Source organism: Triticum aestivum, chromosome 4B (genome assembly GCF_018294505.1).
Source record: "Triticum aestivum cultivar Chinese Spring chromosome 4B, IWGSC CS RefSeq v2.1, whole genome shotgun sequence".
Taxonomy (NCBI): Eukaryota; Viridiplantae; Streptophyta; class Magnoliopsida; order Poales; family Poaceae; genus Triticum; species Triticum aestivum.
The window spans coordinates 632,889,268-632,902,723 of record NC_057804.1 but is presented as its reverse complement, the minus strand read 5'-3'; the positions used below and the strand labels follow the sequence as shown (position 1 = coordinate 632,902,723).

Below are 13,456 nucleotides of genomic sequence, written 5' to 3'. Positions count from 1 at the left end.
CGTCGGGTCATTGTCGATGCAAGGACGCAATGCGAAAGTCAAAAGGAGAAGCTAAAGTTCGATCGCATGTTAGAGGACCACAAAAAAGGGTTGTACCCCAATTGCGAAGATGGCAACACAAAGCTCGGTACCGTACTAGAATTGCTGCAGTGGAAGGCAGAGAATGATGTGCCTGACAAAGGATTTGAGAAGCTACTGAAAATATTGAAGAAGAAGCTTCCAAAGGATAACGAATTGCCCGACAGTACATACGCAGCAAAGAAGGTCGTATGCCCTCTAGGATTGGAGGTGCAGAAGATACATGCATGCCCTAATGACTGCATCCTCTTCCGCGGTGCGTACAAGGATCTGAACGCATGCCCGGTATGCAGTGCATTACGGTATAAGATCAGACGAGATGACCCTGGTGATGTTGACGGCGAGCCCCCCAGGAAGAGGGTTCCTGCGAAGGTGATGTGGTATGCTCCTATAATACCACGGTTGAAACGTCTGTTCAGAAACGGAGAGCATGCCAAGTTGATGCGATGGCATAGTGAGGACCGTAAGAAAGACGTGAAGTTGAGAGCACCCGCTGACGAGTCGCAGTGTTGAAAAATCGAGAGAAAGTACTGGGATGAGTTTGCAAGTGAGCCAAGGAACGTATGGTTTGCTTTAAGTGCGGATGGCATTAATCCTTTTGGGGAGCAGAGCAGCAATCACAGCACCTGGCCCATGACTCTATGTATGTATAACCTTCCTCCTTGGATGTGCATGAAGCAGAAGTTCATTATGATGCCAGTTCTCATCCAAGGCCCTAAGCAACCCGGCAATGACATTGATGTGTACCTAAGGCCATTAGTTGAAGAACTTTTACAGCTGTGGAATGGAAACGGTGTACGTACGTGGGATGAGCACAAACAGGAGGAATTTAACCTAAAGGCGTTGCTGTTCGTGACCATCAACAATTGGCCCGCTCTCAGTAACCTTTCAGGACAGACAAACAAGGGATACCACGCATGCACGCACTGTTTACTTGACACCGATAGTATATATCTGGCAAGCTGCAGGAAGAATGTGTACCTGGGCCATCGTCGATTTCTTTCGACCAACCATCAATGTCGAAAGAAAGGCAAGCATTTCAAAGGCGAGGCAGATCACCGGAAGAAGCCCACCATGCGTACCGGTGATCACGTACTTGCTATGGTCAATGATTTACACATAATCTTTGGAAAGGGTCCCGGCGGACTAGCTGTTCTGAGTGACGCTGGGGGACACGCACCCATGTGGAAGAAGAAATCTATATTTTGGGACCTACCCTACTGGAAAGACCTAGAGGTCCGCTCTTCGATCAACGTGATGCACGTGACGAAGAACCTTTGCGTGAACCTGCTAGGCTTCTTGGGCGTGTATGGGAAGACAAAAGATACAGCTGAGGCACGGGAGGACCTGCAACGTTTGCACGAAAAAGACGGCATGCCTCCAAAGCAGTATGAAGGTCCTACCAGCTATGCTCTTACCAAAGAAGAGAAGGAAATCTTCTTTGAATGCCTGCTTAGTATGAAGGTCCCGACTGGCTTCTCGTCGAATATAAAAGGAATAATAAATATGGCAGAGAAAAAGTTTCAGAACCTAAAGTCTCATGACTGCCACGTGATTATGACGCAACTGATTCCGGTTGCATTGAGGGGGCTTCTACCGGAAAACGTCTGATTAGCCATTGTGAAGCTATGTGCATTTCTCAATGCAATCTCTCAGAAGGTGATCAATCCAGAAATCATACCAAGGCTAAGGAGTGATGTGGTGCAATGTCTTGTCAGTTTCGAGCTGGTGTTCCCATCATCCTTCTTCAATATCATGACACACGTCCTAGTTCATCTAGTTGACGAGATTGTCATTCTGGGCCCCGTATTTCTACACAATATGTACCCCTTTGAGAGGTTCATGGGAGTCCTAAAGAAATATGTCTGTAACCGTGCTAGGCCAGAAGGAAGCATCTCCATGGGCCATCAAACAGAGGATGTCATCGGGTTTTGTGTTGACTTCATTCCTGGCCTTAAGAAGATAGGTCTCCATAAGTCGCGGTATGAGGGGAGACTGACTGGAAAAGGAACGCTTGGAAGGGACTCAATAATATGCAGGGACGGATATTCTTGGTCTCAAGCACACTACACAGTTCTACAGAACTCTACCTTGGTGGCCCCGTATGTTGATGAACACAAGAACAGTCTGCGCTCCAAACACCCGGAGCAGTGCGACGACTGGATTACATGTGAACACATCAGGACTTTCAGCAGTTGGTTGGAAGCATGTATCAGAGGTGACAACACTGTTTGTGATGAGTTGTACTTGTTATCCAGGGGACCATCTTCGACTGTTACGATTTGGAAAGGATACGAGATAAATTTGGAAAGGAATTAATCAAGTCTTGTGCTCTTAAGAAGATGGCAACCCTAATGAGGAGGTGGAGGAAAGAGCTGAACCAGTTTGTCAAAGATAAAAAGACACCAGAATTCATCGACAAATATGAGAAGATCAAAGATCACTGGCCCGCATTTGTGGCCCACAAGACATCGGAAAAGAGTAAGAAGATGTCGGAGACAAACAAGAAAAATGCTGCGAAGAAGACGCTTCACCATCGCACGAGGTCAGGTGGCTACCTGCAAGCCCGACCTAAGTGGTCCAAGGCTGAGAATGATCTGCTTGAAAAAGGGATCGAACCAGAGACAATGAGATGGTCAGACCGTTGCCGGACTTGGTTCTTCGGGTCTAGTGGAACCTTGGACCCTGTAACAGGGTTTTGCTAGTGGACGGACGAGCAACTGGAATTACCAGTCAAGAACCTTCGACACTATATCGATGCAGCGCACCGAGGGACGTTCCTTCCAAACAGGGAGAAGGACGAGCTCACAATGGCCCTTGGGAATCCTGAGCATCCTGGACGGACACGAGGCACGCCAGGCTCCATTCCGTGGAAGGTTGGTTTTCCGGACGCAGGGGGTTACAAAACCCACGAGAGGAGAAAGAAACTGGAGCAGGACCAACTGCAGGCGCTGCACGAAAGGGTAATGGGGCTAGAGGATCGAGAAGAGGAACGAGAAGCAGCAGATCGCAGCAAACGACCTGCCGAAGCTTTCCCCGAAGCTACCCCGCCATCTCAGTCGAGAAGCAGCGTGGCTTCCACCGAGCTGCTTTAGCCGGAGCATGTCTTGACGGCTCCTGCCAGCTATCCCGTGGATGGTATCACGGAGTCTCAAAATTTCCACATGATGGCGCGATGGATGACTTTCAAGGTCAAGGCGGCTGTTGGCCAAGTTTATCCTAGTGGACCCGGCACAACTTATCACTGCCAGCCGATTCCAAAAGGATATGCTAAGGTGATGGTGGATGAAATAACGAAGGGATTTGAGGACCTCGTGCTTGACCACCCTACCGGTGAAGGGGAGACTAGGTTGGGTTCTGCTCTGAAGACTCCATGCCTATGGAAGAAGGAGCTCATCAACCTTTTGAACTGGACGCCTCCGCCTCCTCCTCCTGCTCCAGCGAGTCAGGGCACTCCGCCTCCTCCACCGCCGCTCCTCCGGCGAGTGACGATCAGGGCACGCGTGGCGGCACTCCGCCTCCTTCTCCGGCGCATGACGGCACTCCGCCTCCTTCTTCGCCTACGCCGGCGCTCCCGAGCAGCTAGCAGCATCCTCCTTCTCCGCCTCGCCAGCAAGGGCGGAAGAGACCCGTCGCCGCCCCGGCTGCTCCGGCGCGTCGTACTCCTTCTCCTCCGCCTCGTAAGCAAGCACGAAAGAAGACAGACGCCGCAGCCGCTCCGTCTGCTCCGGCGTCTAGCAGCACAACCAGAGGCGGGAGGCAATACAAATACGGTCCATCATCTCTCAAGCCTCTAGAGAAGTTACCGTACGAGAGGTCCGAGGAGGAAAACGATACGATTGTGCGGACCCACGTGAAGGAGTTCTTTGAAGGGGTGAAAGCAAAGAGACATCCACCTCCGGAGGAGAAGGTAGATCCGGTGAAAGCAAAGCGCACTCTCGGCGCCCTGAGGAAACCACCAAAGTCTCCGCCGAGAACCAACTATGAGCGCATTACTGAACAAACATATCTCCAAGCCCAGCGGTCGGGAACTACTGTCAGTGCTAAAACGTCAAAAGAACGATCAAAGGGGAAAAATTGCCCAGCTCGGCGAACAAGCACAGCAATCGTGCCCCCCGCTCAATGTGTCTAATGCTCCGGGGACGGTGGCCGGTTATGGCAATCTTAACGATTATCTGCCTGACGATGCACTTCCTGATTTCTTGGAGGTGGACGGATACAGATACGACTACGGGAAGCCTCTCGGCAAAGATGAAAAATCTCTGACAACAATGATGCGAAGATTCCATAATTGGTACATGGAAACCTGCAGAGAGTCTGAGGGTAAGAATGCTTTGTATCTGCATATTAAAGAGGAGCACGATCTCGTTGCAAATGATCTGTTGACTGTTCCATTTGAGAAGTTCTTCGAGTTCTTCAATCAAAAGGCCCTCGATAAATTAATGGTCTTTTGCTACTGCATGTAAGTACTATTTTTGTTATTAAGTCTCTATATATAGCTCGGCTCTTTCATTGCATGTATTTATAATTAATTATCCTCAATATATATTATGCAGATTGAAGATTGTCGAGTGCAAAAAACAAGAAATTTATGATATTGGGTTCATTAACACAAATATCATAGATGTATTTCTGGTTGAAAAGAACGTCAAAGAGGCCGAGGACAACTTGCTACAATCGTTGATCAAAAATCAAAACAAAGATACCATACTCTTTCCTTACAACGGCCTGTGAGTGTTACTGTCGTGTGCATATTCGGTTTCCTTATTACTCAAGCGAGCTTATAGTAATGTAATTGATGAGTTATGCATGCGTGCGTGGGTACCACTATATTCTTCTGGAGATTAAGCTTGAGCGTGGACTAGTAACCGTCTTAGACTCGAGACTGAAAGATCCCAAATCCTATGCGGACATCACTGAAATGCTCAGCAAGTAAGTTCAATCGATCATTATTGTACCATATCGGCAACTTTTTGTTCATTTCCTGATATCTCAAGTAATAATAATAATTTTCTTTGTATTGCAGGGTTTGGAAACAGTTCACCGCAGAAGCTCCGGGACTGCCGAAGGAGCTGACATATAAATGACTAAAAGTAAGTACTACTGGCTAGCTAGTTGCGCGCATCTCCCGTTGATCCTATAGCTATACTTTCATCAATGCCATTTATAATGCTTCATTATCAGTTTGATTGACCTCTATTTCTCGTAAAGTGCTTGTGGCAGGAGGAAGGGAGTCATTTTTGTGGATACTACGTGTGCGAGTTCATCCACACCGCGACTTTGAAAAACAAGTGGGGCTACTCTCAAAGACAATATGAAGTGCATAAGCAATAATATTCACAATTTCATTTTATTACACCATCATTTCTGTTGAGTTTCATTCATATATATGTATTAATTAACCCCCTTCTTCAAATTAGACGTGGCAGATGCGGAATGAACTCCTAGAACCAGATCGCATGAAAGCAATTCAAGAGGAATTGGCGAGATTCTTTCTTGACCACGTCATCAATAAAGCCGGAGAATACCATGTGGAAATTGATTTCAAATGCTAGGGGTTTGTAATTAAGAGATCTTATACATATTGTACATGTATGTAGCCAGTAGCGTCGGATACATGATACGAAAACTTGTTGTTCGACCAATCTATCGGAGAAGGAGAGGTCGATCGATCACTTCTCTCGGTATGCATGACGAACTTCTGTACTGAATGGTTCTCTCGATCACTTATGTATATATAGTACGTAGCATCGACCAAGCACGGACATAAGAGAGGACACTTCTCCCTATTAATTAGCTAGCTAACACAATAAATGAAACACCTAAATTAACCCCCCAAAACCCCCAACCTCCCCTCCTTTCAAAAAAAACAAAAAACCCAGCCAATGGAATGCTGACGCGTGGATGCCTTTTGGTCCCGGTTGGAGCCACCAACCGGGACCAAAGGCCCCCTCACTGGGCTCGGCGCACAGTGCCACGTGGAGGCACATTGGTCCCAGTTCTGGATTGAACCGGAACTAATGGGTGGAGGTATTAGTAACGGCCCATTAGTCCCGGTTCATGAACCAGGACTAAAGGCCCTTACGAACCGAGACTATTAGGTGTTTTTCTACTAGTGTGTGTGCTCATTGTGTTATGTATCTTCTTGATGCTTTATTTTGAGCATTGTTGAGAAAATCGATAACTGATAGCTGCTCGGTTGGCTCACGAGTAGGGATTAATAGGCTCATCGGCAAGTTAATCGGCCGTTTAATCAATTAACCGGATGACTTATCGGTTTATCAGGTGACCCTATGAGTAGGGATTAATCAGCAAGTTAACTGATTAATTAGATGAATTTTCGAACATGGATTTTGAGTAAAAAAAACCTAGACTTTGTCGAAAAGATCCATGGGAAAGGTGCTCTGGCCAAAAAAAGCTGTCAATTGGTGAAAACATAATTTTTGGGGGTCTTGGGCAAAAATGGCTCTAACAACAGACCATATGTGATAATCATTCTTTTAGACTACAGCTTAAAATTTTCTATAGAATTGGGTTATATGGGTCTCCACTAGCCGGAGACCAACCCCCCCCCCCCCCCCCCCCCGAAACGGTGGCGCCAAGCCTAACCGTTGCTCCGTGAACTTTCAAGGCCATCACGTTGCCTCACCCGGCTTTGTGTCAGATTGTTCCGACCGTTGGCCGCTGCCATCCTGTTGCCGGGGGGCCGCCGCCTCGACCCTCATGACCATTGTCGAGCTCACGTAGCCGCCACCCGATCACCCCAATTCTGGTCGTCCCAATGTGCTCCACACTGTCGGATCCGCCTCCGTCGCTCGCCCGGAGCTGCCCCAGCGCCGTCCTCGAGCATAGCGTCGTTGTCCCCAAGCTCTCGCAGCCACCCGATCCCACCCAATTTCGATTGTCCCATCACGCTCCACACCGTCGGATCCGCCCCCGCCGCTGTCCCCAAGCATCGCGCCGTTGTTGACGAGCTCTCGCCGTTTTTCCCGAGCACCACGTCGTCATCCCCGAGCTCCACTACCATCCTCGAAATTCCCCGCCACCGTTTTCCATCGTCCCCGCCGTCGTATCTGCCTCCCGGCTTTCCCGCCGTTGGATCATCATGTCGCATGTGGGTCTGAAAAATATGAATATCTAGTTTAAGTCTGTTGTAAAAGCAGACAAAATTTTGCTACCTAAAACTGTTTTTAGGTATCCAACTTTTTGGTCTGTTGTTGGAGATGCTCTAATGGCACGCTCCAACCGATGAGTCCACTCTTGCATTTTCTACTTAATGACTATTGTAGGTACAATATGGTAGTAAAAGACAAGAGTGAAAAAAGAAATCAAATAAAAAAACGTTGTTCTATAATAGGTAGAATTCGTGTAATAATGTTACCAACATAGAAAAAAAGATCTATGATCGAGAAACATGAACAAATACAATACTAACTAATAAACATATCAGTATCATTTCATGTGGCAAAAACCGTCTCATGTACCGGTCAAGGTTAATGTAGATGCATTATTTTATGTGGATACTTTATCTGGAGCTTATGGTGATGTCGTGCGTGATGGAGGAGGTAATTTTCTAGCAGCAGCGACTTGGTCTCTTCGGCATATCTGAGATGTTGATTCAGCGGAGCTCATGGTAATTAGAAATGGAATATACTTGTTGGCAAATTTGGGGTGCAACAATGTGGAGATTGAATCTGATTGCTCGTTTGCGGTGGAGGCAATTCAACAAATGGACTCTTATCTACGACCCGACATTGCATTGGTCTCTGAATGCACGGAGTTAGCAATGGACTTTGCCAAAATATCATTGAAACACTGTTTGCGGGAAGCTAATCAGGTAGCAGATGACCTATAGTAAGCATTCTTTTAGTGCTAGATCCTTGGGTTTCTTGGGATGAGTAATTCGTGACTTTGAATCTCATTTACTTGTAAACGACATGACCATCATATGAGAAATAAAATCTATTTGCCGTAAAGAAAAGTAATAAACAGATCCATGATGCTAAACTTGACACTGATGGTCATATTTTCATGTATTTGTTTTAGCCTTTTCAACTATGTTCGTTCAGGTAGAGGAAATGTTCTTGTCAACTACGGAGATGCGTGTTGTGACTTCGTTAATTTTAAGATGATGTGTCAGCTCACTTTATCAAATGTGCTCATGGGGTAGGATGTGCGCGCGTGCGTTCATAGAGATGAATGTATGTGTATATGTATGAGCATCTGCGTCCGTAATGTGTTAAAAAAGAATGAGTTAAGGGCATTGGTACTACCTAAAGAAGAAGAAAGACGAAAAAGAAAAACTAAAACGAATGATGAAAAAAATGCACACAACTTGTCCATTTTCACAGGATACTTCGCCTACATACAATACACAAACCTAAACCTAAGTTTAGTCTAAATGCAATTTCCAAATAGCAAAACCGAATCTTAGCTTTGCCCTTCGATCGTGTCCATATCCCAACCATAGAATGCCACGTACAGGTGCTCAGCATGCGTGCGGTGCTGTCAGCTTTGTGCTGGTCCACGTCGTTCTCCATCGCCTCGTTTAATACCACACCCCTGGGGCCTTAAACCTTGCAACGCAACTCCTCCACTCTTGAATCACCCCAGAAATTTGGCGCGAAAACTCGCGCGTGTGTGTGCTTCCGTTGGTCGGCGGCGATGGACCAGGTGCAACGGAAGAGCATTCTGAGGCCAGCCAAGCCGCTGTCGCGGACGCGGTCGGAAGAGCACCCCATGTTGTCCGACCTTGGTGAGCGGCCGGAGGTGGTTCTGAACATCGATGGGAACGGCAACGGCCCCGGCGCGGACGTCCTCGGAGCGGCGGGGAAGCCGACAGCCAGCAGGAAGTTGTCCACCGCCGCCAGCTCGCCGTCCCAGGGGTGGGCCGACGCGAGCTTCGACTTCTGGAGGAACGAGGGTGGCCACGCGCGCTGCGTCGATGACTTGAGCTTCAAGAATCGGCCGGCGTCACCGCAGCCGCAGGCATCGTCCCCTTCGCTCTCGCCGAAGAAGAAGAAGGCGGAGGTCGTCGAGGACCCGCCCACGAGCCTCATCGGGAACTTCCTCGGGAAGCAGAAAGCGGCCGAGGCCGAGTTGCTCGACTTCGACATGGAAATGGACGACATCGGGAGGTCGTCACACCCGTTCTCATCCAACTCCCGAGATCGGGATGCGCCGCGTGTCTCCTTCAAGGACCGCCAGATGTCCTCGTCCTCTTCATCCGGCTCCGATTCCGATACCGGCGGCGTCCGTAAGCCCCCCGCCGGCGACGACGGAATACGCAACACCTCCACTCCCACTCCAGCGGGACCGAGACCATTACTGCGAGCTAAGACGCGCTCCCGGCTCACGGACCCGCCGCCGCAGTCATCCGTGGCCGTCGACGAGGAGCGCAAGAAGTCGTCCGCCTTGCGCCCTCCCAAGTCCGGCCAGTTTCCTGGGCGTATAACCGGCAAATCCGGCCAGCGGCGCAAGTCGGGTTCCATGGAGGAGGAGGAGGAGGAGGAGGACGACGACGACCCCTTCACAGACGCCGACGTCCCCGACGACTTCAACCGCGGGAAGCTGGGTGCTCTCACCATACTGCAGTGGCTCAGCTTGGTGCTCATCATCGGGGCACTAGTGTGCAGCCTCACAATAAGGCCCTTGTCACGGAAAAAGCTCTGGGAGCTGCACCTCTGGAAGTGGGAGCTCCTCGTGTTCGTGCTCATCTGTGGCCGCCTCGTCTCCGGCTGGGCCATCCGGATCGCGGTCTTCGGCGTGGAGCGCAACTTCGTGCTGCGGAAGCGCGTGCTCTACTTCGTGTACGGCGTGCGCGGCGCCGTGCAGAACGCGCTCTGGCTCGGCATGGTGCTCGCCTCCTGGCACTTCTTATTCGACGAAGGCACCAACACGGCGGTGCTGCCCTACGTGACCAAGGTGCTGCTCTGCCTCCTCGTCGCCACGCTCGTCCGCCTCGTCAAGACGCTTCTCCTCAAGGTGCTCGCCTCGTCCTTCCATGTCTCCACATACTTTGATCGGATACAGGAGGCGCTGTTCAACCAGTACGTCATCGACACACTGTCCGGGCCACAGCTGGTCGACGAAGACTACGTGATCGCCGAGGTGCGTGAGCTCCAGCGCGCCGGCGCAGACATCCCGAAAGAGCTACACCCCGCCTTGCCAACCAAGAACCTATCGGAGCAAAGGGGCACCCGTGTCTCAGGTTTGATCTCCAAGGGAGGTGGAATCAATCCGTTGTCGAAGGAGAAGAAACGACGTGAGGCTGATGAAGGGATCACCATTGACAAGCTCCACAGGCTCAATCAGAGAAACGTCTCGGCGTGGAACATGAAGAGGCTGGTGAAGATTGTTCGTTTTGAGACGCTCGCCACAATGGACGAGCAGATCCAGGAGGCAACGGCAGGGGAAGGGGCTGAGTCAGGGACACAGATTCGCAGTGAACACGAGGCGCAGCTCGCCGCCAAGAAGATCTTTCATAACGTAGCCAAGCCGGGATCCAAGTAAGCATTTCTGCTCTAAGGAGATTCTATCTTATAGTAGTAATTTACAACTTGCATAGTTTTATATTCCTATTGTCTAGGCTCTGAATTTTGAGCTCAAAAAGTACACCTATTGTACAGACTGTACAGTATAATTTTTTATTTTAATTTCATAAAAAGCATGCTACTCCTACATAATTGTTAGACAACTTTAGAGCAAGGTTAATAAAAAAGCCTGCCGCTAGCTCTATACTGTTGCCACATCATCTAGAGCCTTCACAAAAAGTTGCTCATACAATGAACTGGATGTGCACGGGCAAAAATGCTAGACATACAAAAGCTTACACGCTTTTACACGTTCCTTTTATCTAACAACCAATCACAAATCTCCCCCTAATTTTCAGGGGGGTGGGCCGTCCCGCTCACCTATTGACCAATCAAGGTTAACCATCCTGTAAAAGCCTGTAAATCGTTTGTACGTGTAGCATTGCCGCTCACTAGCTATAGTATTTAATATTTACATGGAGAGAAAGGCACATAAATTGCACTATGATTGGTAGGTAGGAAAAAACGCCCGCTTTTAGCCCATGCGCTGTGCAACCGGCTCTAATTCTTCGTAGGCTGCGCTATCGCCCGTCGAGCGACGAAGCGCCAGCTTCCTTCAACTAGGATTTTTGTGATGTGGAACATTTTATAGCCAGCTAAATAGGATCTATTATACTTGCTCTTATAGTGCAATGCCGTGTTCAGTGGCAAACTGTCAACTACAAAAGTGAAATGACAAATTATAGAACTTTAATTACAATGATACTTAACCAAAAAAAACCTAGTTCTAAGGATTGTGGCAATTTACTAATTCTGTTTCTTGATCGTAAATGTATAAATTATAATGCAGGCACATATACTTGGCAGACCTGATGCGCTTCATGAAGCAGGAGGAAGCCATCAAAGCTATGCATCTTTTCGAAGGAGCACAGGAGCACTGTAGGGTCGGCAAGAAGTCTATGAAGAATTGGGTGGTAATGATCGTATTATTGACCTTGCTATCTAAGTTGCATCAACCATCAAGATGTCATTTCTAACGTCATATCATCTGGTTCATTCTGTAGGTGAATGCATTTAGAGAGCGCAAAGCTCTTGCCCTAACACTTAACGATACAAAAACAGCAGTTAACAAGCTCAACCAGATGGCCAATGTTGTTGTTGGCCTCATAGTGTCTGCACTCTGGCTTCTAATTCTTGGCGTAGCGACGACACAATTCTTTGTCTTCCTCAGTTCACAGCTTCTTGTGGCAGTATCTGTATTCGGGAATACCTTGAAGACGATTTTTGAGGCAATTATCTTCTTATTCGTGATGCATCCTTTCGACGTCGGCGACCGCTGTGAAATTGAAGAGGTCCAGGTAACGAAATATATTCTCGATTAGCGCTAATTATTTATGTAATCGGATATTACCTTGCATTTGTCGATTGACATTGTAAGCACTTGAATTTCAGGTCGTTGTGGAGGAAATGAATATCATGACAACAGTCTTTCTTCGTTACGATAACTTGAAGATCTATTACCCAAACAGTGTGTTGGCCACCAAACCGATTTTTAATTTCTATAGGAGTCCTGATATGGGAGAAGGAATTGACTTCTGTGTCCATGTTGCCACCCCGCTGGAAAAACTGGCACTCATGAAGGAAAAAATACTACAGTGCGTACCAGTTCTTTTGTCATCTCAGTTTCACGTTCACAAATTCGCATAAACTTAGTGTCATTTGCTTTTGATCTTTTTCCACATCGGATTGGACTAATCGTAGTTTTCTTTACTTCCATCCAGTTACATTGACAGTAAGAAGGAACATTGGTACCCAGGTGCGATGGTTGTCCTCCGGGATGTAGATGACACCAACAAGCTAAAAGTGTCCATATGGCTCCGGCACACACTCAACTTCCAGGACATGGGGATGAGGTTCGTGAGGAGGGAACTCGTGCTCAAAGAGATGGTCAGAGTCTTGAAGGACCTCGACATCGAGTACCGAATGTTGCCACTTGACGTGAACGTGCGAAATGCGCCCCCTCTGCAATCCACAAGGATGCCGACGACATGGAATTATTCATGAAGTGGAGGGGCATCCCATTATGAGACCGCAGATACAACAGTTACCGTCCCTATGTGGTGGTGAGAACTGGTAGCAACTATAGCCGTTAGCTAATAGAGCTGTCAGTGTGCGTACAGTTGCGGCGATCACTGTAATAGTGTGTTGTGTGGTATCGAAAGCTTTAATAACCTCAAAGATAGGCATATAGATAGTGCCATTCAAAATGTTGAAAGTAGTCAACTATATTGCATGGACAGAGCAATGCTACAATTATGTGTTATTCCATTGATGTGGTGTGTTCACTAGTGCAGAACCGGGCAATAGCACCGGTTCGTAAGGCCCTTTAGTGCCGGTTCCATAACCGGCACTAAAGTGTGGGCACTAAAGCCCCCCCCCCCCTTTAGTACCGGTTCAGCACGAACCGGTGCTAAAAGGAAACCACGTGGCACGAGCCAGCTCCGGGGGCCTGGAGCCCTTTAGTACCGGTTGGTAAGACCAACCGGTACTATATGGTTTGGGGTTTTTTTAGTTTTATGATTGCTTTTTCATTTAATTTTGTGTTTCCATTTTAATTCTTTTTCATTTGCTGGTATTTTATGATACTACACATTGTACACGTTATATATATATATATATATATATATATATATATATATATATATATATATAGAATTTCTAGTAGAACCAATCATGCATATATATATCATCAATGTCTCATAAACCACCATATTAATTAATTTACACATACACACATGTATAGCTATATACAATTTCTCCTACATATGCATGTTGCCTTCGGAGCC

At 47.7% G+C, this 13,456-nt stretch overlaps 1 protein-coding gene across 1 annotated transcript; it reads left to right on the top strand.

Moving 5' to 3' along the window:
- Window positions 1-8,684: 8,684 nt before the first annotated feature.
- Window positions 8,685-12,831, top strand: LOC123089496 (mechanosensitive ion channel protein 6-like). Its single transcript, XM_044511166.1, has 5 exons — window positions 8,685-10,586; window positions 11,461-11,584; window positions 11,675-11,968; window positions 12,063-12,265; window positions 12,392-12,831. Exons 1-5 carry the CDS (start codon window positions 8,743-8,745, stop codon window positions 12,672-12,674), a joined length of 2,748 nt encoding a protein of 915 aa, XP_044367101.1. The 5' UTR covers window positions 8,685-8,742; the 3' UTR covers window positions 12,675-12,831.
- The last annotated feature ends 625 nt before the right edge of the window (window positions 12,832-13,456 follow it).

Bases quoted from the DNA above. Each gene is read 5' to 3' on its own strand.
- LOC123089496 (XM_044511166.1), top strand. From the start codon at position 8,743: ATGGACCAGGTGCAACGGAAGAGCATTCTGAGGCCAGCCAAGCCGCTG. The intron at 11,969-12,062 runs GTAACGAAATAT...CTTGAATTTCAG, and splicing joins GTGAAATTGAAGAGGTCCAG to GTCGTTGTGGAGGAAATGAA. The intron at 12,266-12,391 runs GTGCGTACCAGT...ACTTCCATCCAG, and splicing joins ATGAAGGAAAAAATACTACA to TTACATTGACAGTAAGAAGG.